This window comes from Parasteatoda tepidariorum, chromosome X2, assembly GCF_043381705.1.
Source record: "Parasteatoda tepidariorum isolate YZ-2023 chromosome X2, CAS_Ptep_4.0, whole genome shotgun sequence".
NCBI classification, from domain to species: Eukaryota; Metazoa; Arthropoda; class Arachnida; order Araneae; family Theridiidae; genus Parasteatoda; species Parasteatoda tepidariorum.
In genome coordinates, this window is record NC_092215.1 from 25,718,071 (window position 1) to 25,746,029 (window position 27,959).

The following is a 27,959-nucleotide window of genomic DNA, read 5'->3' on the forward strand; positions in this document are numbered from 1 at the left end:
GAAAATTTTAGGATTTTGATTTCATTAGTTAGAGCCCCTAGCGGGGCTGATGCTAAGATAACCACCACATATGAGTATGACTACTTTTATAAAAGGTTTTGAGTTCATGCGCACAACTGGCTTACTTTTTAAATAGTCTGTGCGGACTACTTATAAAAGACCGTGTGGAGGCTTTTTGATGTAGGAGGTGATGGCTCTATTCCCTGAACCACCACTACTCTCTTAACGCAGATTAAAAGATTTACGCAATGAATAACCTAAAACATCTTTCTACCACTTTTTAAATTATTTTTTACACTTGGGACGAATGTGGGTTGTCAAGTTTATTCAATATCCTCACGTTGACCATCAACCTGCACCCAAAACTAAAGCCACACATAGTTGAAAGCAAGCTGCTTCGTCTTATTTTCATTATTTTTATTTATTCAAGCAAGTGCTTGAATCCCCTTGACAACTACCGCATGGTCTGCTGATCTCAAAGAACTTTTACAACGATAAATAATACACGATTGGTAGGATAGGGGCCACTGCCAACACCTCCTAGAAGTAGAAAGGCCTCAGCACGGATCAATTTAGTAGTCCGATGTGACAAAGTTAACTGCGCAGTAGACGAAAAATAAGAAAGATGTCATTATGTTAGGGGTACTAAGCTGCGCAGTGATTGAAAATACAAAATATGTCATTACGTTTGGACTACTAAGGGATATTTATGGTAACCCGTGCTGAGGCCTGTTCTTTCTAGGAGGTGTTGCCACTGCGCGACACAGGCGCTCAGCTCATAAAACAAGATGAGATCAGTTTATTCAACAAAAAACTTGAAATCTTGCTAACATGTTTTATTTACTTTTTAAATTCGAGCTCACAACAAATGCACTACACTAAATAGTAAGTTTGTGCAATGAATTACTTAAAGGCAGCACGACTCCCAAGTGATGCTTTACCAAAATCTATTTCTACCAATGCCAAAAGTTCGCAATATTTGCTTTCATAGGCTCCCTAATTCGCAGAATTTTGTGCGATTTAGTTTCTGAGAATATTACTGAATCAAATGCAATAAAAAAAATTAAGTTGCTTCAGGAGAATACTCTATTTCGTCATAATCAGTATGTTCTTCTGCGGTTATATTTTACTGTTATCAAATATCCGTAATAGTTACTTTTCTGAGTTATTACCATAACGGTGACCCAAACTACACTGTATAGAATAGCACACCCTTAGAAGGCATACTGGTAATAAAAGCTTTATTTGTACAATTTTTAACCAGCACTCTCGCCAAATGTTCTGAAATATATTGATGCTAATAAATGTGAAAAAGTGGCAGATTGAAAAAACAAGTATTTTATATTTTCTTGAATAACATGTGTCATGTATTAGGCCCAAAGGAAAAATTTGAAGGATATTTCACCATTACTAAACAAAAATAATTAACCCTTTTGAAGGCCGTGGTAAGTATACTTACCACCACGTTTTACCACTTTTAATCTAGGTTTCCATGTTTATCTTAATGTTTAATGTTTAAAAATAAAATCATCATAATGTTTAAAAATCATAAAATCATAAATTCATCTTAATGTTTAAAAATAAATGCTAAAAATGCAGGAATGCCACAGGGCTATTATTTGTGTAAAAGAAATTCTCTTTTATTTATTTATTATCGTTTTAATTATTCAATGGCATCTGCCACTATGACTTACGTTTCATATTATTTATAATCAAAGATTTTGCTTTCTCTATCAATAGTAAACTGAAACATTAAATTACAGCAAACATTTGAATTTTTTTAGTCAGCACTCGGCAACCCTGAGAATAAAGCAATTGAGTCACCATTATTTACTTATAAAAATATAAGGTGTTTTTGAGGCTAACAGATGTTAAAAATACACCTGAGGTAGAAAAAAGAGGTTATGTGTTGCACCAAAAATAATCATATTAATAAACCTCAATTTAAACCTCATTTACACAGAGCTAAATCAACTTCATATATAACTCAGAACTAATTTTGTTTAGATCGTTAGATCAAGTGAAATTATTCACACCTCAAATATACGTATTTGCTTGAAGTGTAGAAATAATAATCCATACACCTCAAAAACAACCACCTCGGTTGCTCTAAAGTAGATTTCCATTAACCTCAAAACAATCTCAAGTGAGAATGAAAAACTTCATACACCTTTTTGAAGTTGATATTTTCAGGCTGTCTTAGAAATCAACTTCAAATATACCTTAAATCAACCCTAGCACCTCAAAACAACCATTAAATATGCCTCAAAAATAACATTATTTTCCGGAAGACAATATATATTCCATAAGACAATGAAATATTTTGGTTGTTATAAACACAATTATATAAAAAAAATTAAATTAACACGTTAAATGCCGGAGTCACCGGTGACCGGCAGTGACCATGTTCGTAGCACCGCGGGAGTCACCGAACGAGTAAATGAAAAAGTTGAATTTAATAGCATAAGCTTCGTTACCACTTTAAATATGAATATAAATTCTGCAAGCAAAACAGAACGAGTTGGCAGCTATGCAATTGATTTTATTTTCGTTTCTATGACTTGTTCTTAGATAAAAAAGATTGATTTATTTGCATTTAATGCCAGTTAATACACTAAATTAAATTTAAAAATCCAAAAATTAAAAACAAATTTATAAGATTCATTGCAACTTAACACATAAAAATGAAATTCAACGGACAATCCGTAGTTGTTGGCAGCTATCTTAATTATTATTTCGCTACCGTTTTAAACATTATGGGTTGATACTATTTCCTGATTTGCTTTTTGTAAAATGCTAGAGAACAAAATGCTAAAATTTTCAGAATTTTGAAAGTTCTCTGTAACTCTAATCCCGTTATGAAAGGATCCAAGTTTCGTTTTTTATGCGTGTTTAAATTTGTTGTAATGTTGTGGTAAGCAAAATAAGTTTTTTTTTAAATATTGCTACCCAAACCAAGAATCAAATTTTTAGAGCATAAATTTTGCAACCAATTGAAATAAATTTCATACAAGTAGAGCAAGTGGCATATCTTTTATTATTGTAATTAATAATTACCTACCATCCGGAAAAATCTCCATAAAGGACATATTATACCAAATACCAAAAAGGTATACAAAAAAGGACATATTATACCAAATACCAAAAAGGTATACCAAAATGGACATATTATACCAAATACCAAAAAGGTATACCAAAAAGGACATATTATACCAAATACCAAAAAGGTATACCACAAATGACAAACGGTAGCTAAAGCAGGATATATCTAGCTGCTTTAAGCTATGAATAATACGAATAAATATTTAATATAAGGGAAATTTTTATGTTTGCAAAACACAACGAGTGATTACTTTCGTAATTTACAATTGAAAGAAAAATTTAGGTATTTTTCAGTAGTCTTAGAAAATCTTAGCTTCCACTCGTTTTCCAGATTGTGGGAAGCCTGTTGTTTATTAAACTTAGAAACAACTATAGAAAAAACTTTCTGTGAAACAACTATGGAAGTAATATTTTGAGAAATAATTCTGGAAAAAATTTTGAAAAATGACTATGGAAAAAGCATTTTGAGTAATAAGTGTGGTATTTTAACTATAGCGAACTTGTTTCGTATAAAGTGTTAAATATCTGCTCTGCCCAGTATTTAAATTATTAAACAAATTAGCTTTACTTCATGGCATCACACGTCACATCGCGATATTTTAGGTATTCTGAATGAGACTACTTTTAAGCATTATAATATAAAAAGAAATGTAATTTAGGTGTAGATCCTATCAGCTGATTATTTAATATTATATTAAAACCTTAACTCATTGGTATTCGTTATGAGTAGGGTATAGAATGGAATTTTTTATATAATCTCTTATTGTTACTGAATTTTATTTTTCTGGGAATTAGAAATATAAAAGAAACTCAACAAAACTAATCTTACCATCACAGTAAATGCTAAGAACAGCAACGGCAAAAACCAAACAGGCAATTCTCAATGTGTAAGCCATTTTTCTACAAATGAAATGTTAGATCTTCAACGAATAAACTAATGCGAATTCAGTTTTAAAACTGTACCTTTTATATGTGTAGAATGTGTATTTATGAAAATGGTGTGTTTGCCTTTACTCAAAATTTTAAAAGTGCTCTGTTTGCAATTACTGGTTTCATTGTCTAGATATCGGCTGATTGCATTGTTTTCTGTTTAGTAACTGATAAGCTGTTCAAACAATGATCGATGCAAATGCAAATTACTGTATTTCAAAACTTCTTCTCTTTTGAAATGAAGGTGAAATAAATTTTATTACGTTAACTCATGTTGGTTCATCTTTGCATTAATATTATAATGTAAATTATATACAAATTAATATCTACGTATTTTTGTTCAAGGTCGGCAAGCTTTCTTTTCTGGACATAAATTGAAATGCTTGTTTAAATAACATGCATAAATTAAAATGCATATTTAAGAAGATAGGCTTTGTTCGAATACGTGTTTTGGAAATGAACAAACAATGCGGAGAATTCTCCAACAAAGAAAAATTTCGATGGCTGTTGTACACAGCCAGATTATTGAGTTGGCCCTTTGATAGATAAATAACGCATACATAACTTTTTTCATGCAGAAAACTTTATTTCAGAAAAAAATGCTCTTAATAACAAGTTGAGAGCCGCGCTAATTTTTCATGGCTCTCCAGTCTGGCCAAACGGGAAATAACTACAAACTAAATTTGCAAATATGAGACAGATTTTACTAATTTTTAAAAGGTTTAGCATGACATATCTGAAAATAGTGGTGAATTATATAAGTCGTCGAATTGTTTAGAAATAGTGGTGGATAAAAATCTACTAAAATTGAATTTATTAAACCAAGAATCACAATTAATAAACTACCATTTGAAAACATTTATTCGCTGTCCGGAGCAAGTTGTCATCTCTGAGTATATAAATAAAACTATTTTTCTGTGTTCTATATTGCATTAATTTCTTCAAACCATTTTAGCAACGATAATAATATAAAAAAAATTAAAAATTTACTCGAATTATGTGTTTTTCATAATCTTGGCTTCGCCGGTCACCGGTGACTTCCGTGGCTCTATGAACAAACTCAGTGCCGGTCACCGGTGACCCCCATGGCATTCAACGTGTCAAACTGCTCCTGGCTTTTGCTATACTAAACTCATCAAATTGTAACTTACAACCTTCTACAAATGAGTTCTGCAATCACTTATGGCATATGTATTTCATAAAAACTATATTGAAAATTTGCCGACCGGCTTGTGTAGGGGAACTGTCCTTGCTACAGAAGGGTTCTGAGTTCGTATCCCGGGCAATGCATAGATGTTCTTTCTTTCTCTGTACTATCTGTCCTCACGGTGGGAGCAACGTTGGTCCACCTAATAAGGTGCCCCTGAAAGAGAGCCCAACAAAATTGCCCTGTAATGCCTGAATTGACGGATGCTAACGCAGGTGGGCATTGGAAAAAAAATTATTGGAAATTTTACTGCGTTACATGAAGAAATAAAGTAAATAAAAGGGCTACATCCCTGTTATCATTGGTTACAATTAGTTTAATTAATTCAGCTGTGAACCAATTATTCCTCCATTAGTCTTATTTATGGGTAGGCTGGTGGCTATAACATTTCACATCCACTCTCCACAAGGGAGAGGGTGGACAAAACTTCGGATGATTCCGGCAGATCTTACATGGAATACATCATACAGCACAGCAAGAGTCACGCAAAAACAATCGCTCCTGCATTAAGTACTAACAGAGAAGGAGGTGTAAAGGCTCATTTCATATATATATATATATATATATATATATGTATTGTGTTTAAATAAAATATCGAAGTTTGGTCTTAATATGGTGTATTTGTCATATGTTTCAATGTTTGAAAAGAAATAACGAAAACAATATTGAAATGCTCAATAATACTTTACTTTTTGGAAATTAAAACAAATGTTCGATTTTAATGGAAATACTGTTTTTTTAATTCACAGACAAGCACCTGGTGATATCACCAGCCGTAATCACCATTACGATTTCCCTGTCGACCAGCTTGTGATCCTTGGTTTCTTTGTCCATTATTTAGGTCACCAGATCCAAAATTGACATTAAATCCGTCTTGTCCACTTCTTTGAGAAGTATCTCCTCCTTGGTTTCCTAAAAACCCATATATTGAAGCTTAATGATCCAAATGTATTTCAAATTTATTTCTCAACTAGCATAACTAAAGTTATACTTATATTATTTAAAATAAATATATAATTAGCTGTATTAAATTGATTTTAAATATGATTGCAACGAGGATTATAAAAATTAAAGGATTTTTCAGGCCTTATACATTGCATTGAACCTACTGTGTGAAAGTAAAATGTCGAATATAAGGCGGCTTTGACCACTTAAGAACTAAATCGTTATTCATAAAAAGCAGCATAACTTCTAACTAATTTTTGAAAGGTAGGATAAATTTAACAAAAATAATTAATAATGAGAGCGGAAATAAAGCATACAACATACGAATTGAACATTCGAATATTTAAAACTTGATTTCTCAGGAACTATTCAGCCAATTTTGCTGGATTTTCGTATTTTGTCATGTAAAATTAAATTCTTTAAAATTATGTAAAAAGAATTCTATCCTTTACAGTTCAAAAGCTTATCGATTATTATTAAATAAAATAATGCAACATAAATATTTCCTAAAAGTTACTTTTGCATAGACATATCATTGGATAAACGAATTTTAAAATTGTGTGCAAATATTTTTGAATTCGCTTTAAATTTGTTCAGATATGGCATATTACACAAAATTAAAGTTATTTTTAAAGGGTCCAAACATTGGATCGCCCTCCTAATGGGACCACGTTACCTAGATTGTGACTATATTTTGGGGGTCAGAAGTCAGAATCCATCTAAACAAGGGTACGTTTATTCAACAAAAATTACATTTTCCTGTCTCATTTCGTAACTTATAATATCGTTTGAACTAATTAATTAGTACGTTTGAAGTCACTCTATTGAACCCTTAAGACTGAGTTCCAGAACGTGAAGATCCGATCAAAAGGTCAAAAGTTGTTTAGGGTGATCCATTTTTGGTTCCGCATTTTACACTTCTGCTCATAATAAACGGTCGTAAAAAATTTTGTAAATTTTGAAAAGGTTTTCTTTTGGAAATTATGTAAATAAAGTATTTATCAGGACTCCCTCTGGTCTTAGAAAAATTTCATGGAGGTCGTGAATTGACGCTAAATCAAATCTTTAAAACATTCTCGCCAAATCATTTCACCTTGATTTCTAGGTCCACGTCCTGAATCATATCCTTGATCTGAAAGATATTAGATTACATTGTCAGCAAATGGGAAGTTTACATACAAATTTATTTATGAATCAATATTTTTTAGCGTACTTACAACGAGAACCATCTCCACCTAAATAAAAAACATAAATATTAACATCAACTTATAAAAATAAAGATTATTTTCCATTTAACAACTGCGTTTAATAACGTATGCAATAACTCTAGTTTTATAGGTATTAGTTCAAGTATTTTATTAAGGGTTATAAAAGCTTTAATAAATATAATTTTTTTCAGCATGTTGAACACATTAATTTTCGTTAGTTAGTTATGAAATTGTGATAATGTCTTCACAATATCAATCACCATTAGCATACTCTTATAAATTCCATATTTTTAATTTATATTTACATGCATATCAACATCAAACCTAAGTGACTCTGTAAATTTTAATCTGACGCAGAAGACAAGGGAACTCAAGATTTAAATATTATCCTAAACTCACTTCAATGGTAGAGTTTCTAAAGGAAACCAAACTACTTGTTGAATCTCTAGTGAACTCATTGAAAATAATTAAATTTAAATAAAGTATTTAAATAAATTAAAGCATATAATTGCATGATAATTCTTTGATGCTCCAGCAAGCTTCAAAAAAATATTTCTGCTTATAGTTGACAGATATGCCAACTACTCCAGTTTCAACAAAGCATTTTAAAAATGGTAGAGAATAACGAACTAAAATTTGCTGATTTTCGATAACTTTTGCCAACTTTTTCAAATCCTCAACACTCCCTAATTGCAGACACGCCAACCGCTCCAGATTTGACAAAATATTCTAAGAAACTGTTGAGAATTACAAACTAAAATTTTCCAATTATCTGTACTTTTGCCAAATTTTTAAAAAGGCTCAACACCGCCTAACTGCAGAGATGTCAACTGCTCCGGATTTAACAAAATACTCTAAAAAAGCTATAGAGAACTACAAACTAAAATTTACTGATTTTCGGAAACTTTCGCTATGCTTTTAAGTCCTTTAATAGGCCATTTATTTCTAGTAAAGGTAAATTATTTTTGGAATTGAAATTGATATAAGAATCGTAATTGATATAAGGAAAAAAAACGAATTTAGCTTAAAAAAAATTTATCTAAATTTTAATGCCATTTTTTTTTGGTGGTAAGCATATTTACCACGATTATTCGGAACTTATTGACATTTATTTTTCATTATTTATAAAATAAATTTTATAACTGCTACAAACTTCAAAAGGAATGATATATTTTATAACTTTTATGCGTTTTTAACAAATGGTTACCAAATTTATTGAAACCCACTTCAAGAAAGCTGAAGTTATTTACAAATGGAAATCAAACTAACAGTAAAGCTAACAACAAAGCTAATGATAAAGTTAATGAATTACATTAAAGCTAATGATTAAAATTTTATCATTAAGATTACCATTTTTAGTATAATGAGATGCTTTAAGATATAATATAGAGATTAATAATACATTGCCAATTAAAATGAAATGTAAGAAATATGCATGGTATTTTTCCATTAACTATAAAACATTTTACTACTTTTTCAGTAAATAGAATTTCTTTTAATAAATTATAGATTATTATTCAAAATTAGTAATTTATTAATAATATGTAATTTAAATTTTATAACTTCCTAGTTTAAGAGCTTCTTACGGCATAAAATAAAACGTAAATAATCATTACTACGGTATTAACACACTGCAAGCGGATCACGTGAAAATACGCTGTTTTTTAAATCACTGCAATCCCTGCAAAAGTTTAAAAAGTGGTAGCAAAGCTACTTCGTTTCCACTGCGTTTTTCAAAGAAATTATCCAATCATGATTGTTACGAATATAATAAATGATTCCGTGTAATTATTGCTAAAATCACTCGGCATATATTTTTAGATAAACATTGTGGATTTAGATGTTTCATTATCACATTTTACACACATATATTCACATATCACACGCACACACACACACATATATATATACANTATATATATATATATATATATTTGATTTGTCTATGATTGCCTACTATATTACTATATTACTCAAAGATAATTAGAAATATTATAAAACGTGAAAAACTGTCAATGAAGTTCGGTTTTAATTAAACAGAACATTAAAGTAGCAAACATCATCGATGTTGTCTTCTAAGTTTTCGACAATAAAGTTTTAACTATCCCTAATATTTAACCTATGAGAATATTTCATTTTTAAAAGCTTCACGTGAATAAACGAATTGAAAATTTTTAAATCATTTCTAGAATTTGGGTCAAAATTTATTCAATGCAATCTCACAAATGGTTCTACGATTACGAACGAGATGGGCAAACTTTTCATTGTATTACTATAGATTTCTTCGCAATTTTAAGACAACAAATAAATTATTTAATTATTTTAAGATAATTAATATCCTTTGAAAATTACTGTATTTTGGAAATAATTGCTTGAAAAATATCTATGAAAATAACTTTAATTACATCGCTTAAAACTATTTAATTGATAAAAAAAAATTATCCACTTGATATAGAATTATCCACTTGATCCACAAGATCTACTTGATTTATTAGAAAAGCACTCTAACTTTTCTTTTCGTTATTATAGCTTTCTCTTCAATTTATTTTTAAATAACAAATAAATTATTCAGTTAATTTAGAAAAATATTATCCTGTAAAATTATTGGATATTGGAATCGGAATAAATATGGGAAAATAGAAAAATAAATTGGGAAATATAGAATAAATTATAATTACAATTTATTCTAGGAATAAATTTGGAAAAATAGAATAAATTGTAATTACATTGGTTAAAACAGATTTTTAAAGGATAAAAAATATTAAGAATCACATAAATCAAATATCACATAAATCTTATAAACCATATAAATCCTCCCTACCAACAAAATAGAAATTTTAAAATGATTTTTAGAATTTACATCTAATTTTAACCATTGCAATTTAAGGGCAATAACACAAATGGTTTTGGAATTTTAAGAAAAACACGTATATTTCTTATTTTATTATTACAGCTTTCACTTAAATTTATTTTAAAATCGAAAATAAAATGATTCATTATTTCTAAATGAATTTTATCCTATAAAAACTATTGGCTTCAAGAATTAATTATTAAAAAAATAAATATGAAAAAAATATAATTATGTTAAAATGAAGTAACTTACTATTTCTATTAATCCTGGGAGCCTGTGCTGTAAGAACAAATAATTATTTTAACTATGCTTTCAGACAAAACATTTCCATAAACATACTTTAATTTTTCGAGAGCAGTTATTTTTAAGGATATTTAATCTTACAACAACAATGAGAATCTTAAAAAAATTCTTTAACGTATTCGTGAAGGATGAGTTATAAATGCAGGCCTGCCAACAACCACGCTTTTTGCAAAATATTTTGTAGAGTGGTAGAAATTTAAAAACTAAAGCTTTCAAAGTTCCTGGTAATTTTGCCAACATTTTAAAAAGCCTCACCATGGCAGGAGCTGGAACAAAGTGGCGTTGCATAAAATTTTTAATTCATTTATAAGTAGTGGCGTGGAAAATACAGGAATATATTTTTACAAAAAGCGTAGAAAGTTGGCAGCCCTGTAAATATTTTACAAATCAAAGTGTTAGTAAAACAACAATTAAGTTCGGCAGAATTTTTTGAAAACGAAACTACTATGTATGTATATATATACATATAGACATCTATAAGCATAAGTAGCCAACAAATAGATTTTATCTACATATTTTTTTTAAATTATTGATTCGCCGTGTTAGTTTAAAAATTTTGTTTTGAAACTTTAAACTACAAGATTCAATACGCCATTACGCTAATGTTTCTATGTAAAACCTTTCGTACAGAATCAGAATGAAAAAAAAATGAAAAAAGGTAGTTTTTTGTTTATTTGACGGACTCTTAGTTTTCACTGATAAAAAAAGTGCGTTTTTGAAAAATATGGCTGCAGGTTTGCATATAAATTATATGGAAATTTTTTTCTGTTAGCTACCAATTTTGTTACCAAAAATGCATCAACTGTTTGATTTCAAAGCATGATATTTATCGCATGACATAAAATTTTACATAATTAATAAATTTTAGTTTATAATTGACAGGGATGCCACAGGCAAATGAAAATGTAAAAGTTGTCGAAGCTCAATTTCTTTTTATTTATTTGTTTTCTCTTAAATTAATCAATCGTAACAACTACAATTACTTTTTTTAAAATTATTCATATTAAATGCAAAAATGTTAACTGCGCGCTCTTTCAATAATAAACTGTAAAAAATCGCTAATTTTAGGCTATTTTAATAAAATTATGAATTTTATTGGACACATATTTTTGCATTCTTAGTCCCTACCTGTGAACCTAAGTCACAGAAGCGACCAATATTACGCATGCCACACTGCCACAGAAAACCGTTAAGAGGACGAGCTGCATCACACAATAGAAGACAACACAGAGCGAGAAGACAACATCCAAGACCTAAGCCAACGCCTCCTGTAACTGAAAGCCTCCACACGGTTTCTTAAAGGTAGTCCGATCAGACCACTATGAAGATAAACTACTTTACGAAGGAGCCATTTAATAGAAAATATATTAAAAATAAGAAAGTGGTAGCAAATATATGTTTAAAAATTTGTTTAATTTATGTTATTTGTTAATTAATATAATTCATTTGTCTTATTAACTTGTCAACCACAACAGATTCAATACTCAAATATATATGATAAATTTCTCTTAATTACTACTAAAATAGAAATTGGGTTCATGAGCACAACTACTTCTAAAAAGCCGTGTGGAGGCTTTCTGATGTTGGAGGTGATGGCAAAATGCGCTATAGGTGACGATCTGGGAAACATCCGTAAGGATGATCTAAAGACAATTTTGATCCTCTATAGAGGGGATGGTTCCTCCATTTTCGCATTCCCAACTACCTGCGTGATAAGTAGAGTACGTTACGGTAGAACAGTTCAACGAGGCTGATACCACGCACCCTCAATCCACACGCATGCTGATCAAAGTGGTCACCCAATTGCTTCCTGACTGCAGCCAGTGATGCTCGACTTCGTTTTTCTTCTGGGAACAGTATCTTTACGATTAGTCTACTGTTTTATTATTAAAACAATTCATTTAACTTACCTTCGCAACAGCAGATGCTGATAACAGCCACGACAAAGACCATCATAAATATTTTCATAGCGGAATTCATTTCGTTCGGTAGTGCTATTGGTTCAGCAAGAAATCCAATTAGTACAATTTCAGAGTTTTAGCATTATTTATACCAAATGCTTATTATGAAATATTTATTCATATGATTATTCTATTTGACTTTTGAAATTGAATTTTAAATTTCCTTTTTAAAAGTAGCAGCTGATTTCATAACTATGTAATTTTATAATATTTCAACAATATTTTAATGTTAAGGTGGTTCACTTTATATTTTGAAAGAGCTATTAGCCATAAACCAAAATTCTTTCTAAATGGTAGGCTTAAATTACTTATTTTAAGATACGAAAGCATTTTTATTCTGTTATAAGTCAAAATTTTCAGACTTTAACAGGAAAAGCCAAGATTTAATTTTAGTTTTTAAAGTCATGTTTCTTAAATCAGCCTAATGAAAATAATAAGTTTAGTAATGGTTATGAGTAAAATAATTTTAATGACATTTTAAGAAATACACAGGGTATTTTTTTTCTTCATTTTAATGAGATTTTTGAACGGATGTTTAATAGTTTTGGATCACTGATTTCGATTCTGAAATCAGATTCTCTCTATCGATGATATATTTCATGCAATTTTATAATATTTTCCTAACCAATATCTTTTAAAATTTATTCGATGGAATACCCATCACTCAGCACGATGTCCCCACTTCTCAACAACGTAGGTATTGGTAGGAAGAAGGTGATAATACACTTTAGTTTATGATGTGATACGTTAAGATCATATGCTTGTTGTCTTAAGGGTTAATTTCAAAAGAGCAGACAAGTGTATATGCATGTATATAAAACTCCGCGTTCCCTACAAACTTGTACAAACAGACAAATTACAAACTTAACTATAAAAAAAACATTTTGGAAAAAAAATCTGTCTGAACAAAACTAATTTCAGATATCACATCCCTACACTCGAATTAAGCAGAATTAAGTACTTGCATATATATAGCAAAAAGTTTTTTCCCCAATATTGCTTTAAAAAAAATACTTAACTAAAAACACAATTTCGAGAAAAATCTACAGTTTTCTGTGCTAAACTAATTTCAGATTTGAAAGCCTCGAACCTGAATTAGAGAAAATCAAGTACTTGTTTACAAGCAGCAAAAAATTTGTTCTCCAGTGTTGTTTTTTTAAAAAAAAGGAAATCGTTCCCTAGTGTTGCTTAAAAAAAGCTACAAACAAAAACATACTTAAACAAACTAAATTGAAAATATCATTTTGAGAAAAATCTGTAGCTTTCCGAACAAAACCAATTTTAGATATGAAATCCCTACTCTCGAATTACGTTAACGCAAGTACTAGTATAAATGCAACAAAAAGTTTGTTCCTCAGAGTTGTTAAAGGTATTTGAATTTTTAAAAAAAGCTTAAGATATTAGATTTTTGCATAATTAGGATTTCAAGCATTATGTGAAACAGTAAGCACTATTCAAAGAAACTGGAATAATTCCCTATGCCAGTGTTTCCCAAACTTATGACTTTTGTGTACCCTCTGTAAATTTTTCGCAACGCTGTGTACCACTGACCAAAAAAGAAATGTATTTTTTTAAAAATATGTTTATTTCAAATGGAAAATAAAGTTAAAAATCACAACTGGCTGTTGACTCCACTAGTTATTCACTGTTAACTCTGCTAAAAATTAGTCAATAGAAAAATACGTAATCGTAAATTTTCATGGCTACCTTTGTTTTTAAATAAAAAATTTTGAAATGTTAGTCTTTTGCAAGATATTTCTTCTAAGAACGCGTACACCTGCTAAACTGTTCTCGTACCCCTGGGGATACGCGTACCACACTTTGGGAAACACTGTTTAAAGCAAAGTATGTTAAAAAATTTTGAAAAGCGTATGTTTAATCTTAAATTGAAATAAGTTCTTCGCCTTTCTGAAAAAAATAAAAGCAGTGTCAAATGACTAATTTATTTAAATTCAATGAAGAATAAGAAATCGTTCACAGCTTTAAGCAAGAAAAATTGTGAAGGATTTTTCACTAAATTTTATATTTTTCTTATACTATTCGTACTTCTTATAGTATTTGCTTCTTATAGTATTGAATTAATTGATTTCTGCCGCTACACAAAACTAAAAGAATAGTAAAAGAAGAGAAAGAGCGTTACAATAACGATACAATAAAGTGCAGAGGCTAGTATAAAATGATACTAGTTCTTTCAAAATGTAAGGAAATATTTCATATAAGATTCCTTAATTATATTTCCAATTTAACACTATTTTTATTCAGATCTGTACGGTACGGATGCTAACTTGTACCTTTTGCGGAAAAAGTATTTTTTGTGGAAGTAAAATTTATGTGTTATTGTATGATTGGTTTTAACGGAATTTGTGCTTAAGACCTTGCGGGGGAATTTTTTATATTTAAATTTAATCAGGAAATGCCAAGAGAAATATGGTCAACATAAACATGGCTGCCAACAATTATGGATTATCTGTAGTATTTCATTTTTAAATTTAAAATGAGGCTGACTCTTATAAATATATTTTTAGGCTTAATTTATAAATTATGCATTAATTAATTAATTCATGTGTAATTTATTATTATAGCGTAATTTATTGGGTATTATGATTATTGCGTAATTTATTAATTAATTAATTTATGTGTAGTAATTAATTCATATTAAATTAATTTAATATGATTTTGACTACCACTAAATGCAAATAAATCAATATTATATGAAGGAATAGATTTTAGAAATTGAAGAGATTTATCAATTTATGTTAATATTTATACATGTCTACTTACGTACATATATTTCACATTATGTTCATACTTATGCATACCTGCCATCTTTTACGCATTAGGCGTAAAATTTTATTTCTGTATTTAAAGTGGTAGTAAAATGTATGCTTTCTATATATTCCTTGCATTTAAAACTAATTTAATAATCTTTATGATCTCCACTATTTTTAAAAAAATTAAGAATATATATTTATATGGAATACTGTTGTTGTAGTCCACTGAAGCTTTCGAAAAATACAACATATGTTTCTCCCTAGAATTGTAATTTGCATTCCATTTTACTACCACTGGAATAAATCACCCTCAAAAGGATTAAAAGTTGGTAGGCATGCTCAAATACGTCAATATGTGTCAATTTAGATTCGATTAGAGCCCCTGAATTAGACAGGCCGACTTATCATTTACTGTTGGAACAGAGAGCTAACATAAGCACATCGAATAAATATTTTCAAGTGGTAGTTTATTAATTGTAATTCTTGGTTTCTTAAGTTCGATTTAGTAGATTTTAATCCACCACTATTTTTAAACAATGCGTAGGCTTATATAATTCACCACTTTACAGTACTTATAACATGCTTTACATTTTTAAAAGCAAGCAAATATCAACTATTTGCAAAATTTACTTTGTAGTTATTTACCGTTTTTTAAATTAGCGTAGTTGGCATCTCTGTAATAACATAACGAATACTAAAATAACGTTAACTTGCGAACTTGTTTGCTCCAATATTGCTTGATAGGTCAGCTCTGATAGTATAGGAGCCTTAGATTCGATGAATCAGATATTCGAATGCATACCTGCCAACTTTTACGCATTTGGCGTAAAATTTTATTTCTATATTGAAAGTGGTAGTAAAATGTATGCTTTATATATATTCCTTGCATTTATAAATTTAAATTATAATATTTTTAATTCACCACTATTTTTAAAAAAATTAAGCATATAGATTAATATGTAATACTCTTCTAGTAGTCCGCATAAGCTTGTTCATAATACAGCAATTTTTCCTCCTAAAATTGCAATTTACATTTCATTTTACTACCACTGGGGAATATCATCCTTGAAAGGATTAAAAGTTGGCAGGTATGCGAATGTTACATTCCCCAAGCAAAGCGCTTGTAGTTTTGTATTAGCTACCACATCGACTGCTAAATTAAAAATGGTATTACTTCAAACTCTTTGCTAATTTCTAGCTGTATGGGATAAGGGCCGCTACGTGGCCAAGGTGCCCAAGTTTTGTAAATAAAGGAAAGGAAAGTAAGCGGAAATGATTATTACAGATCTGTATATGACGCCCAGAGATGCCAACTTGCTCCGGACAGCAAATATAGATTTGAAAGTGCTAGTTTATCAATTGTGATTTTTGATTTACTAACACCACTTTTTTCTAACTCTCCTGTACAGAGGTTTTTAAAATGTTGTCGAAAAGGAAGTATATATATTAATAAAGGAAATGTTGCTTAAATATGAGTTGTATTTACATTGTTGTAATTATACACTGCAAGCTATTTACTGGAAAAAAAAATTCTAGAATTTAGATAAAAAGTATAGTAATTTTCATAATATTTATAATTGTTATCCTTAACATAAACTTATATCCAACCTGAAGAATTTACGGAACCTTAAGAATTTACAACCTGAAGAATTACACACCAAAAGCTTTACGTCCAACACCAAAATAAAAAACTACAAATTAATTATAAAGCATATTTTACAAGTTCAGAACTGCCTAGAATTCCTTATTCAAATGTCAACTTCAAAATTCAGTGATGGTTAAATTTATATTACAATTAAATTAAAAGAGTTTAGACAATTTGTTAATTATTACTCATTTTTTGCTATCGTGTGATTTGCGACGAACACCAACAGGTTATGATGTACTAAATATATGATGTAAAAATTAGAGGATTTTAAATTTAATTTATATTTTGAAACAGAGCTTTTTTAAGAAATTTGTGTTCATTTTTCGAGTCCGACATCATGGAGTTACCCTACTGCCTAACTATTATAACTTATATAACTGACCAATAAACTATTATAACTGGCCCAACATATTTATTTAATAAGTTTGAGTGAAATTAACCCTTTGACGCAGATGGGATACGAGTGATACTTTTTTTTTCTGACAAGCAAAAATATATTTTGGTATTGTTTAATAATAATAAAAAAACAGTATAATAGCTACTAACAAAAATCTGTTAGATTGTCGGAATTATAATTTTACCAAAATATAAAAACTAACAGACCTGCCAACTTTGAATCCCTTCCATTATCATTTTTTCCAGTGGTATTAAAATTGAATTAAAACTTCAATTTTAAGCAAACAAGTACTTTGTATTTGAAAAAAATTAAGTTGACAACCATGATAGTAACGCATATTAATATATAAGCTTAATTTTTGTAAGAATAGTGGTGATCAAAATCATATAAAAATTAAATTTATAAAAGAAAAAATAGTATATATTTACTACCACTTTAAATATGAAAATAAAATCTCCCGCAAAATCCGGGAGTGTTGGCAGGTATGAAACTAAGTATAAGTAGTTTTTTTTTCATTTAATAATAATTGATATTGTGAATTAAAGAAATTTCATTGTTGAATAACTGCTTCCCTTAGATCTAAACTACTGCAAATAAATCATGCATTTGGGTTCTATGCTGTACTGTCATGAATCAAGTTATAACAAAAACATAATTTTAAATCTTTATTAATCATATTTTATTCTTAAAAAATACGATTAAATCCAGTTTTAATATTCAATAATTCCAGGCAAGCATTTCTAGTTAGCACCATTGAGATTACGCTGTCTGCCAGATTGAGATCCTTGGTTGGTTTGTCCATTATTAAGTCCACCCGATCCAAAGTTGACATTAAATGCATCTTGTCCACTTCTTTGAGAGGTATCTCCGCCTTGATTTCCTAAAAAAGGACAAAAATAAGGTCTATTAAGCATCATTCACTAAATAATAAAATACCGGATATGAATGGGTTCAACCTATATACCTATATGTGGATTAAGTATTTTTGGTCATTGATAGTCATCCGAAATTTCTTTTAGATTTTTTTTTAAATTAGTTTGAAGAATTATAAAAATTAAAACATGCTTTTTTTATGTGAGCGCTCATTGGGACCATATCTTGTAAATTACTTGTTCGAAAGAAAATTATACAACCTTCATTTTTTTTTAAAATTGACAGCAAAAGATTCAATTTTCAACTTGGTACCCAGACCCTGAAAAAGGACCTGGTACATCTCAAATATTTTATGTGTCAGCTGTGCCAAATCAAGATACCATGTATATCAATTTTTTTTTAAAAATATATATTAAAAAATGAAGAAGATGTATAAAAAAATAACATTTTTAATTATGCCTGTATAAAAAAATACCTTATGCCGCCAAATAAAATATATAAAAATTGGGCACAAATAAGGTTTAAAACAAATGTTACTTGGAATTAATCTAAAACTATTTGTGTATATCGATAAAAAAATAAAAAAGCGAAAATTTTCATGACATTAAAGAAAGAAAATAATTTTTTTACCATTACTTAGAAAATGTAATTTCGGCTGGTAATATGTAGTTGTTGCTCTGTGAAATAATCTTATTCAAGGAAAAAAAGTATAAAACTAAAAATATCGTTCGAAAGTCTGATTACCTTGGTTTCTAGTGCCACGTCCTGGGTATGAATTTTGATCTGAAAGAAGTTAGTAAGTTGTAAATATTAAGTTATTAATCAGCTTGGCAACAACCGGGAAAAATTAAAGTGGTTGGAGAAAATTGAAGGAATAAATTGTTTTTAATAGTTATTGTCTACCAAATTAAATTTGTGATTTGAAGGACACATATTAAGATGTTAACACTGTATCACTTAACTGACCAGTAAAAATAAAACCTTCAAAATCTTCAACAGTCACAGTAAATGAATATCTCCACTTTATAAATTTTTCCCAGTTGTGGCCAACCTTTTAACATTTTGAAAAAGATTTTCATCTATTATTTATAAAACTTTTACTATTTTATAAAGGTTGTTCTCTTGGAAGTGAATTAGTTCTTTTATTTATATTTTCGAATAAAGAAATGTTAGATTTGAAGAAACATTGATTGTTTATGAAGTTATAAATATATTAGATAGAAGTTATGAGATGGAAAGTTAAACCAGGGAAGTTATTCGAAATAGAAATGTATATGACATTTTTTTATATAAATAAACTATTTTTTCATCTTATTTATGCAATTAGCCATTCGGTTTAAAAACGTTTTCAAAACACTTTTAAGTTTATATACCAATGTTTCATAGAGAATAATTTTATCATACATGAGCCAGAAAATAATTTAATGTAAAAAAATACAATCTTGATTTTTTTAAATTACTTTTAACTTCCATCAAAAGTTTTGATTTTTAAGATTCTATTCAAAACTTTATTGAATTTTTAGTTTATAACTATACATTGCAAAGCTTGGTTTTAATTTATACTGATTCGAAGTAAATTCAACATAGGCATACTTACTGCGAGAACCATATCCTCCTTTAAAAAAAGCAAGTTATTGTCAGGAGTGCATATCAAATAGTAGTCAATGAAAATAAAATAACACGTTTATCAGATAAAATTTAAGTTAATGTGAAAAATTTAAAAAAATAAACACCGAATTAAAATTAATTATGAAGACCTGAACGTGTTCATTTTACCAGATTTTGAAAGACAAACTTATGGTGTTACAATAAATATTCACAATGCAATATTTTGCATTCAAATTGAAAATACTACTTTTTCCGCACCCCATTGCAGTTTTTCTTAAACTTCTTGTTATCACGCTGAACGCATAACTTAGTTTACACAGGACAGGATAACTGGATCTTTTTTGGTCAGCTATTGATCCAATTATCGCAGTGATTTAGAGGATAGAGCGTTCGCCTCCCAATAAAGTGAGCCAGGTTCGAATCCCAGAGGTGGCTGGCTGGTAAAATTTCTGCTCCTGGCTCACACCAGCCACAGTACTGACGTAAAATGTTTTCAGTGGTAGACAGATCAGGGATTCGTGGTTTTCCACTCCATGTAACGCAAATGATGGTTAGTTTCATCAGAAACTCCTCCACGAAGGCAAGTTTGTCCCAATGCTTGATCCCGGAGTTTCCTTTTCTTCTGGATTGGATTCAAAATCACAGAGCTAGAGATGAACATTGGTAGTATTAAATTTAGAATTGGGTCGGTTGTTCAACAATGGTTATTAAATAAAATAAAATTTTACTCCATCCGTTTAATATTATTAATTCGAAAATGTCTGGCAGAGATTGTTTTACAGTTATCTATGTATTTTTTTTAAAAATAATTGGAAAGGTGAAGTGAAGAGTTCTATAGAAAATAAATTTCGCCCAGTCTCCTATCTACCCGAAGACTCTAGTCTTTCCTGTTATTTCCTGTGAAACGTCATATGATTTTCAAGCAAAAATAACATTGTAACTTGATGTCCCAGGTAAAACAACATGCTTCCTTGATCATCTAACATAAACATTTCGCAATATAATGTAAGATAAACAACACAAATTGCTCGATCACGGATTTCGATTACAATACATTCAAAACAGTCTGAGTCTGTATTGGCATGTACCGGAACGAAATAGAAAATCAATTCGTCTTTCACTAAATATGAACGCTTTGATTTGTACGACTTGCTCTATATGATTACTAGTATAACAGGTACGGAATTATAGTACGATTATTTAGTTCTAAATATATATGTGAAAATAGAAAGTAAATTTTGTCTAGTATAATGCGTTACTGAAACCTAGTAATATTTTTATTTAATTTAATAAAAAATAAGTTAGTCAATAAAATGCTTTTACCTCTATAACCTCCTGAACCTATAAGTTAATTCATTTACATACTATCATTAATTTATTATACATAGTAATTCTATGATATTATAATGCTTTTAATCTTTTTATTTCATACTATAACAAGTAATGATCTTACCTCTATATCCTCCTGAACCTGCAAAAGTATTTATTTGTATTTCTTTAATACTTCAGTGCATATTATGTATTGTTAAAAATATTGTGTCCTTGTAATAATGTTAGGTTAAAGGTAATAACAAAAAAAATATATAATTACCTCTAGATCCTCCATAACCTGAAAATGTTAGGTGTCTAGGTATAGTAAAGTGATTATACATCGAAATAAAAGCTACAGCTTTAGACTAAAATGGAAATTAGTATAGATTTTTTTTCTTTGAGATTTGGGCATAAAAACTTGAAAAAGGAGTTTAATAAATTGAAAATTATGCAGAAATTTTTTTTTAGTTATTTAAATATCATAAAAAATAATTGATTTTTTTGTTTCTAAAAATAAGCAACTTTACTATATTTTCCCTCGTATATTAGCATGATCTAAAATTTCCGTTTCTACTTGCGTTTAAGAAAATCATAGATTGTAAACTATGCTTGATTTAAAGCTTACTTACCTCTACCTTGTGAGTTTCCTTAAAAAAAAAAAATTTTTTTTTGTGATTTACATTTTCATATATATTCATATATTAAGACATTTTATCTTTATATGTATAATTAAAAACAGTATTTATTCAGAGGAGCATATTTTCTTACATTTAATATTAAATAGCATTCGATTAAATACAAACTATAAGAAATACCTCTCTATCGTTAAACTTACAATTTTATAACAGATTTTATTAATGAAGATTAATAGTAAAAAACTAAGGAAAATATCTAATGATACGGATTTTAAAATACACTGCAACTTTAATTTTTTTTAAAAATGTAATTTTACCCAATGTCGTCGTAGAGTTAAAAAAGTTTGACTTTAATTAACACTATGAAGAGCGTTATATTTTGGTATAGCTCATTAGTTTACTTGTGTGATTTTGAATTTTCATTTAATGATAGATATTCCAGTTATATTTTCTCCAGTTTTATGTAAAAATATCTAATTTTTGTAAAATCTCTTGTATTTGAGAAAATTAAATACACTCTATAAATTGCACTAAAGTGTTAAAACAATATTAGCAGACTTACCTATGTTGTTACTTTTGGGACGCTGGGCTAAAAAGAAAAAAGTTACTTTAATATTGGCATCTACTTTGTCAAATTAATAAAAAATTATAATAAAAGATATTAAACTTGATAGTACAGGAGAGTTTTTTTAAACATGGCTAGTTTCTGAACCTAATTCGCATTTAAATAAATATGCAAAGATATAAGGGGCTAACATAACAGGAGGAAACTACATAAATAGATTAACGATCATAATTAATAGATTAATAAATCACTGCGGCATTTATTAACTTACAAAAGATTGTAACACTTTTTAGTTAGGTAAAAGTACCTTTTTGAAAAAAGTTGCACGAATTTATTCAGAGCTAAATTATTATTTAAAATTATTACCAATTTTTTATTTTAAATATATTGCAAATGCGCAAATTTGGATAAAGATTTATGTGATTTCTACCATTCTACCAATCTGGGTGTTAACCGGTTAATAGTGGAAATGTAATTTTTCAGTTTCTTCCTTAACTTAAACTATTCTTTTAATCGTTTTTCAAAATAGATAGTATTATGTTATGAAGGAATATGCCTTTAATAGTCAATTTTAATTTGTTTTTTCTTTAATTAACGAATAACGAGCTTAAATTAAAAAATGACTTAACGGAGTGTGAACACATAGTTGTGGAATTACCAACTTCAACACAAACTTCTAATTCTTTTTTACCACTAAAAGAATCTTTTAGTGAAAAATATAACTACAGAAGTTAAAAACTTATTAAGCTACGTTTCTTAGGTCTTGTNACTTATAAATAGGAGAGAAGAGGCTGTTGTAGACAACGGATTATGTCTGTTATTTACCATTTAAAATTTCTGTGGCAGGTAGGCACAACTGTTTTACTCTTTCATTTGTAGTTACAAGACAAAGCACAAGATTGTTAAAAAGCAAATTAAAAAAAAACAAGGTTAACCCGTTTTGTCCCGAATTTGTATAGTGAAATGAAACAAAAGATGGTTTTACGGAAAAAGTGGTAAAATATATTACCGAAATTAATTGGTTTTTCTACTGTTAGGGCATTCAAAAAGTCATTGATAGATCAAAAAGTACCTGCTCCTTACAATTCTAGATCTAGTCAGAAATAACTAAATCATTGCGGTATCTGAGAATCTTTTAATTCACCCAGATAAATGAAAATGCTGAAAAAAGTTTCCCACCACAATGAATGTCTTTGAAAAAAGGAACTGTCCTAAATATATGACGCTGGGTGTTAACCGAACCCCCTCTCGATTTTTCGGTGCTAAGCATCCCCTCTTCTTCCCATCTCCATTTCTCCTCACTACTCCTCATCATCGATTTATTACTACAGATGAATCGGATAATGCAGCTTCGCGGCAGCGCACCGAGATTTATGGGATTTCTACCATTCTACCAATCTGGGTGTTTACCGGTTAATAGTGGAAATGTAACTTTTCAGTTTTTTCTTTAACTTAAACTATTCTTTTAATCGTTTTTCAAAATAGATAGTATTACGTTATGAAGGAATATGCCTTTAATAGTCAATTTTAATTTGTTTTTTCTTTAATTAACGAATAACGAGCTCAAATTAAAAAATGACTTAACGGAGTGTGAACACATAGTTGTGGAATTACCAACTTCAACACAAACTTCTAATTCTTTTTTACCACTAAAAGAATCTTTTAGTGAAAAATATAACTACAGAAGTTAAAAACTTATTAAGCTACGTTTCTTGTCTTGTCTTGTATATTAATTTAATATGTTTATATGTAGTGGTGGCTAAAATTGTTGCAAAACAAGTTTACTAAATCAAAAATCAAATGTCATTTTTACTACTGTAAATATTTAAGAGAAATAATCCAAAAAAATAGAAAACTTGCTGCATAGGGATTTGTGAAGATTTATAATTAATTTCAATTGAAAATTAAATTATCAGATCTTTTCAGACTAAAATTGGTTATATTTTTATTGCACTTGTATCTTTTTTTCATCAGTAGTTGTAAATTATTAATTTTCCAACTCGTCTACACAAGACGCTGTCTAATGCGGACAAAAATATATTATCTTAAGAAGAACTACTACAAAAGTACACTTCCAAATTAGCTTATGCTTCTTTCAAACTGAAGGTAACCGATCATATTTTTATTTAACGCGTTCTTTCCGGGGTGACCCACCAGTGGGTCACGCTATATTGTCTCATCGGGCGGCGCACCGGAGTAAAAACTGGTAACAAATAAATTTCATTTTTTAGTTTTTTTCCGGGAATAATAAAAATCCATAACTACCAATTGTTTTTAATGGATGCAATTTTCATATCGAATTGCTTCTTCACCTTGATAAATTTCTTCTTCAGAACCCCAAAATGGAACTTAGACTTAAACGCTTACTCTACATCTCAATGATCCATCCTGACTTATGCATCTCCAGCTTGGTGCAACATCTCCACATCACTCCTTAAAAAACTCAAAGCATGCCAAAACAAAATCCTCAGGAAAATAACAAAAGCAAGAGGGTTTATCAGAAATAAAAACATACATCGCGACCTCAACATAGATTCTTTAGATCATCATATTGCAAAGCTAAATTTCAGATTTTTTGAAAAAACCATAAATTGTGACACCGCAGGATTCAACGAAATTTTTACTTTCGAAAACTTAAGAGAAGACGTAAACCTCAGTCCGATGGCAGCTTACTTTTGCAGTGACGTAATTTTATCTAAAATTCAAAATATTTAAATTCCTTTTACTTCAATTGCATTCCAATTACCAGAAAGAACCACCCTAAAGATCACAATTCAGGACGAATGGGAAAAAGGCCGCTAACGGCCACAGGCGCCCAGATAAATATTGATGATAAATTTCCTTACCGTGAATTGTTATTGTTGAGAATAGATTAACTCCTCCCGAACATTATCTAATATTGAAATAGTTCTTCTACCAGTATTTTCACTTTTCCCCGGCGTGAACGTGTTAAAGGGCGAGAATTTGAAAAATGATTATATGAAAAACCTCCCAAGTTTTATCGTGATGTTTTTCATCAAAGTTTTACTTGTTTTTCCTTTCAGTTTCCTTACTAGTTGTTTGAGAGATTTTAATAGCGTTTTTGTTTCTTCTTCGTTTAAATATTAATTTATGACTCCAACTTTTTTCATTTAACTTTTGGCAAGAGGTATGAAGTATACATTAAGGTTAATGATTATGAAACACTCTTTATTGTTCTAACTTTTTTTTAAAAAAAATAAGACATATTTTTTAAGATGTTATCTTGCGCATTTCTTTTGTTTCAAACCATGCAATGCAAATCTATTAACGAGTCTTTAATTTATCTTCATTAACCCTTTCGCGCCGACTGCCACAAATACGTGCCAGCATAAAACCGNCTTTGTTCCAGCTCCCTCGTAGAAGAAGCAGTTTTATATATATGCCAGAATTATAAAAGAAATCTTGATAGTTACAGATATTTCATTTGCTTCGAAAAAAATGCTGGAATGAAATGTTTTGCGTACCAGGTTTTTCTCTTTTCCGTCTTGCTATATAAGGGCTTTCACCCATGACGACATAGCTGATCCCCATTTACTTACTATACACAGTATTTCATTCTTATATATTTAAACAGGTAATGAAATTAATATTAATTTTCTGATTTTTGAATTTAAAATTATTCTGACCACCAAAACACATAAACAAATGAATCATACATACAAACACAAGTTATAATTAACGATAATGATCTGTGGCTGCAGCATGGAGGTAGCGGGTTGGTATCCAGCTGTGATCGAGGATGTTTCCTCGTGATATCATTCTCTAACTCACTACATTTTTTCTTTGATTTGTCAAGGGCTTTTAAGCCTGTATATGCATGCGTAACAATAAATAAATAAACAAACCTTAATATATAAAGGAGACTTAATATATAAAACTAATCAAACAAGTCTTAATATATAAAATTAATCAAACATCTGCCAGAGCTGATTATTCCAGGAATAAATAAAATATTGTTAGTAAGAATATTTCATATCTAGAATTGTTAAAGTAAAGTGAAATCTTTTACTATTTTGATTATGAATTATACATCACTATTTAATTTTACTCACATAAGTCTGCCAAAGACCTCACTCGAATCTTATATGGAAATTAATTATCTGTCAAATTGGCTGAAAATTTATTATGTTGTAGCTCAAAACATTCTGATCGAAAGTTGTTAGAGATAGACAGAATGTCCAAAAATTAACAGTTTCCGAGTTACGAAACTTCAAACCAAAAATAGTAATTTACAATTCCCTTATCTCGTCACAACATTAGCATTAATCAAATAAATTATGAAAAAATAATTAATAATGAACTTTTAAATAAGTACGGAAAGTTAGATTAAGTAATTAAAAAGCTAGTAGTACGCCAGAATTTGCAACGCTAAATGAGTAGCTAGCATTACTTTTTTGTTTCATTTCATAACCGTCGTTGAACAGCCGACCAAAATTTTGAGTTTACGACTACTAATGTTCAACTCCGTAACCTTGTAATCTTGAACACAATTCAGAAGACAAGAGTGGGCCAAGTATTGGGAGAAATCTGTTTCAGTGGAGAATTTTTTGTTGGAACTAACCCTCATTTGCGTAACATGGAGGGGAAAACCACGAGAACCTCCCACAGTTAGCCTGACTTCAAGGGGACTCAAACCCGTGATCCGTCTACCACTGAGGATATTTCACTTCGGCACTTTGGTCTGTGCAAGCCGGATGCGGAATTCGTATCGACTAGCCATCGCTGGAATTCGAACCCGGTTCACCTCATTGGAAGGCAAACGCTCTATCCCCTGAGCCATTACGGCTCAGCTAGCATTACTTGTTTGCATTCGTCTTAGCCAGTGCTGCGCACTTCAAGTACCTTTCACCACAGTGTTAATTGCCTTTACCTCTTAAGTTTAAGTCGCTGTATCTAAGAAACTATCCATTTTTGGATTTTACGTAATGGGAACATTTTCTCAGAATGTTTTAAACACCAACATGTTAAATTTTTAACCAATATGACGGAGAATTAATTTCCACATGTTTTGTGCGGGGCCCTTTCAACAGAAAGCTAAGCAGTTGGTACCCCTGCTTCAACAATGGTTGATACAGTAAAATGAAGTAAAAAAAAAACTACCTTCGCAAGTCAAGCTGATAACAGCCACGACGAAGATCATCATGAAGATTTTCATAGCGGAATTCATTTTGTTCGTTTACGGAAAGTAACTGATTCGGCAGAAGACCCAAAGCGTGCAAATTCAGAGTTTTGGTGCATTTTATACTTTTGAAATGTTTATTCACTTGCCTACGTTATTTGAATATAATTAAAAGCGCCATTTTTAAGTAGTCTTAATGGAGTAGATATATCCCTTTCTTTAAAGCGCAATTTCGTAATTTTATAAAGCTAGAGCTTATTGCAATATTAGTTCAGCGTTAATTTTAAAACCAGTTATTTGCTAGTAAAAGCAAAATTATTTTCAAATTGTTCTTTTTAAGTGACACATTATTTGAGAAGGTGAGCATTTATTGCTTTTAATGTAGCTCAAATGATATGCATTAGGTTGAAATTATTATTATTTTGCTCATTAATTCTAAAATTAAGTCCTGACATCATTTAATGATTAAGTTTTATCTCAATTTATTAAAGGAGTTGAACTGCC

The 27,959-nt window shown here is 29.6% G+C and overlaps 2 protein-coding genes across 5 annotated transcripts in view; both read right to left on the bottom strand.

The window, feature by feature from the left end:
- LOC139427240 (eggshell protein-like) overlaps positions 1-4,103 on the bottom strand; it is a gene marked incomplete in the record, with an annotated part of 17,043 nt that extends 12,940 nt beyond the window's left edge. The window contains 1 exon segment of the mRNA XM_071188255.1: positions 3,932-4,103. Within this exon segment, the coding sequence (XP_071044356.1) occupies positions 3,932-3,998 (67 nt within the window).
- Positions 4,104-17,975: 13,872 nt separating this feature from the next.
- On the bottom strand, positions 17,976-27,585 carry LOC107437162 (uncharacterized). Of its 4 annotated transcripts, XM_016049074.3 has the most exons (9): positions 27,437-27,582; positions 22,313-22,339; positions 21,745-21,762; positions 21,396-21,413; positions 21,258-21,275; positions 21,128-21,145; positions 19,794-19,811; positions 18,941-18,979; positions 17,976-18,203 (listed from the first exon to the last, which is right to left on the bottom strand). In XM_016049074.3, exons 1-9 carry the CDS (start codon positions 27,501-27,503, stop codon positions 18,064-18,066), a joined length of 363 nt encoding a protein of 120 aa, XP_015904560.1. In that variant the 5' UTR covers positions 27,504-27,582; the 3' UTR covers positions 17,976-18,063. The 4 variants fall into 4 exon arrangements, with proteins under 4 accessions (XP_015904560.1, XP_021002324.1, XP_015904568.1 ...); XM_021146665.3 differs by lacking the exon at positions 21,745-21,762 and having other exon boundaries at positions 27,437-27,585; XM_016049082.3 differs by lacking the exon at positions 21,128-21,145 and having other exon boundaries at positions 27,437-27,583.
- Between the last annotated feature and the right edge of the window lie 374 nt (positions 27,586-27,959).

What these genes read in the sequence shown, in the direction of transcription:
- LOC107437162 (XM_016049074.3), bottom strand. Translation starts at nt 27,503, where the DNA reads ATGAATTCCGCTATGAAAATCTTCATGATGATCTTCGTCGTGGCTGTT. An exon ending in TATCAGCTTGACTTGCGAAG is followed by an intron (nt 22,340 to 27,436) that starts GTAGTTTTTTTT and finishes TTTTCTTTTTAG; the next exon opens with CCCAGCGTCCCAAAAGTAAC. An exon ending in ACGTGGCACTAGAAACCAAG is followed by an intron (nt 18,204 to 18,940) that starts GTAATCAGACTT and finishes GTCCTTTTTTAG; the next exon opens with GAAATCAAGGCGGAGATACC.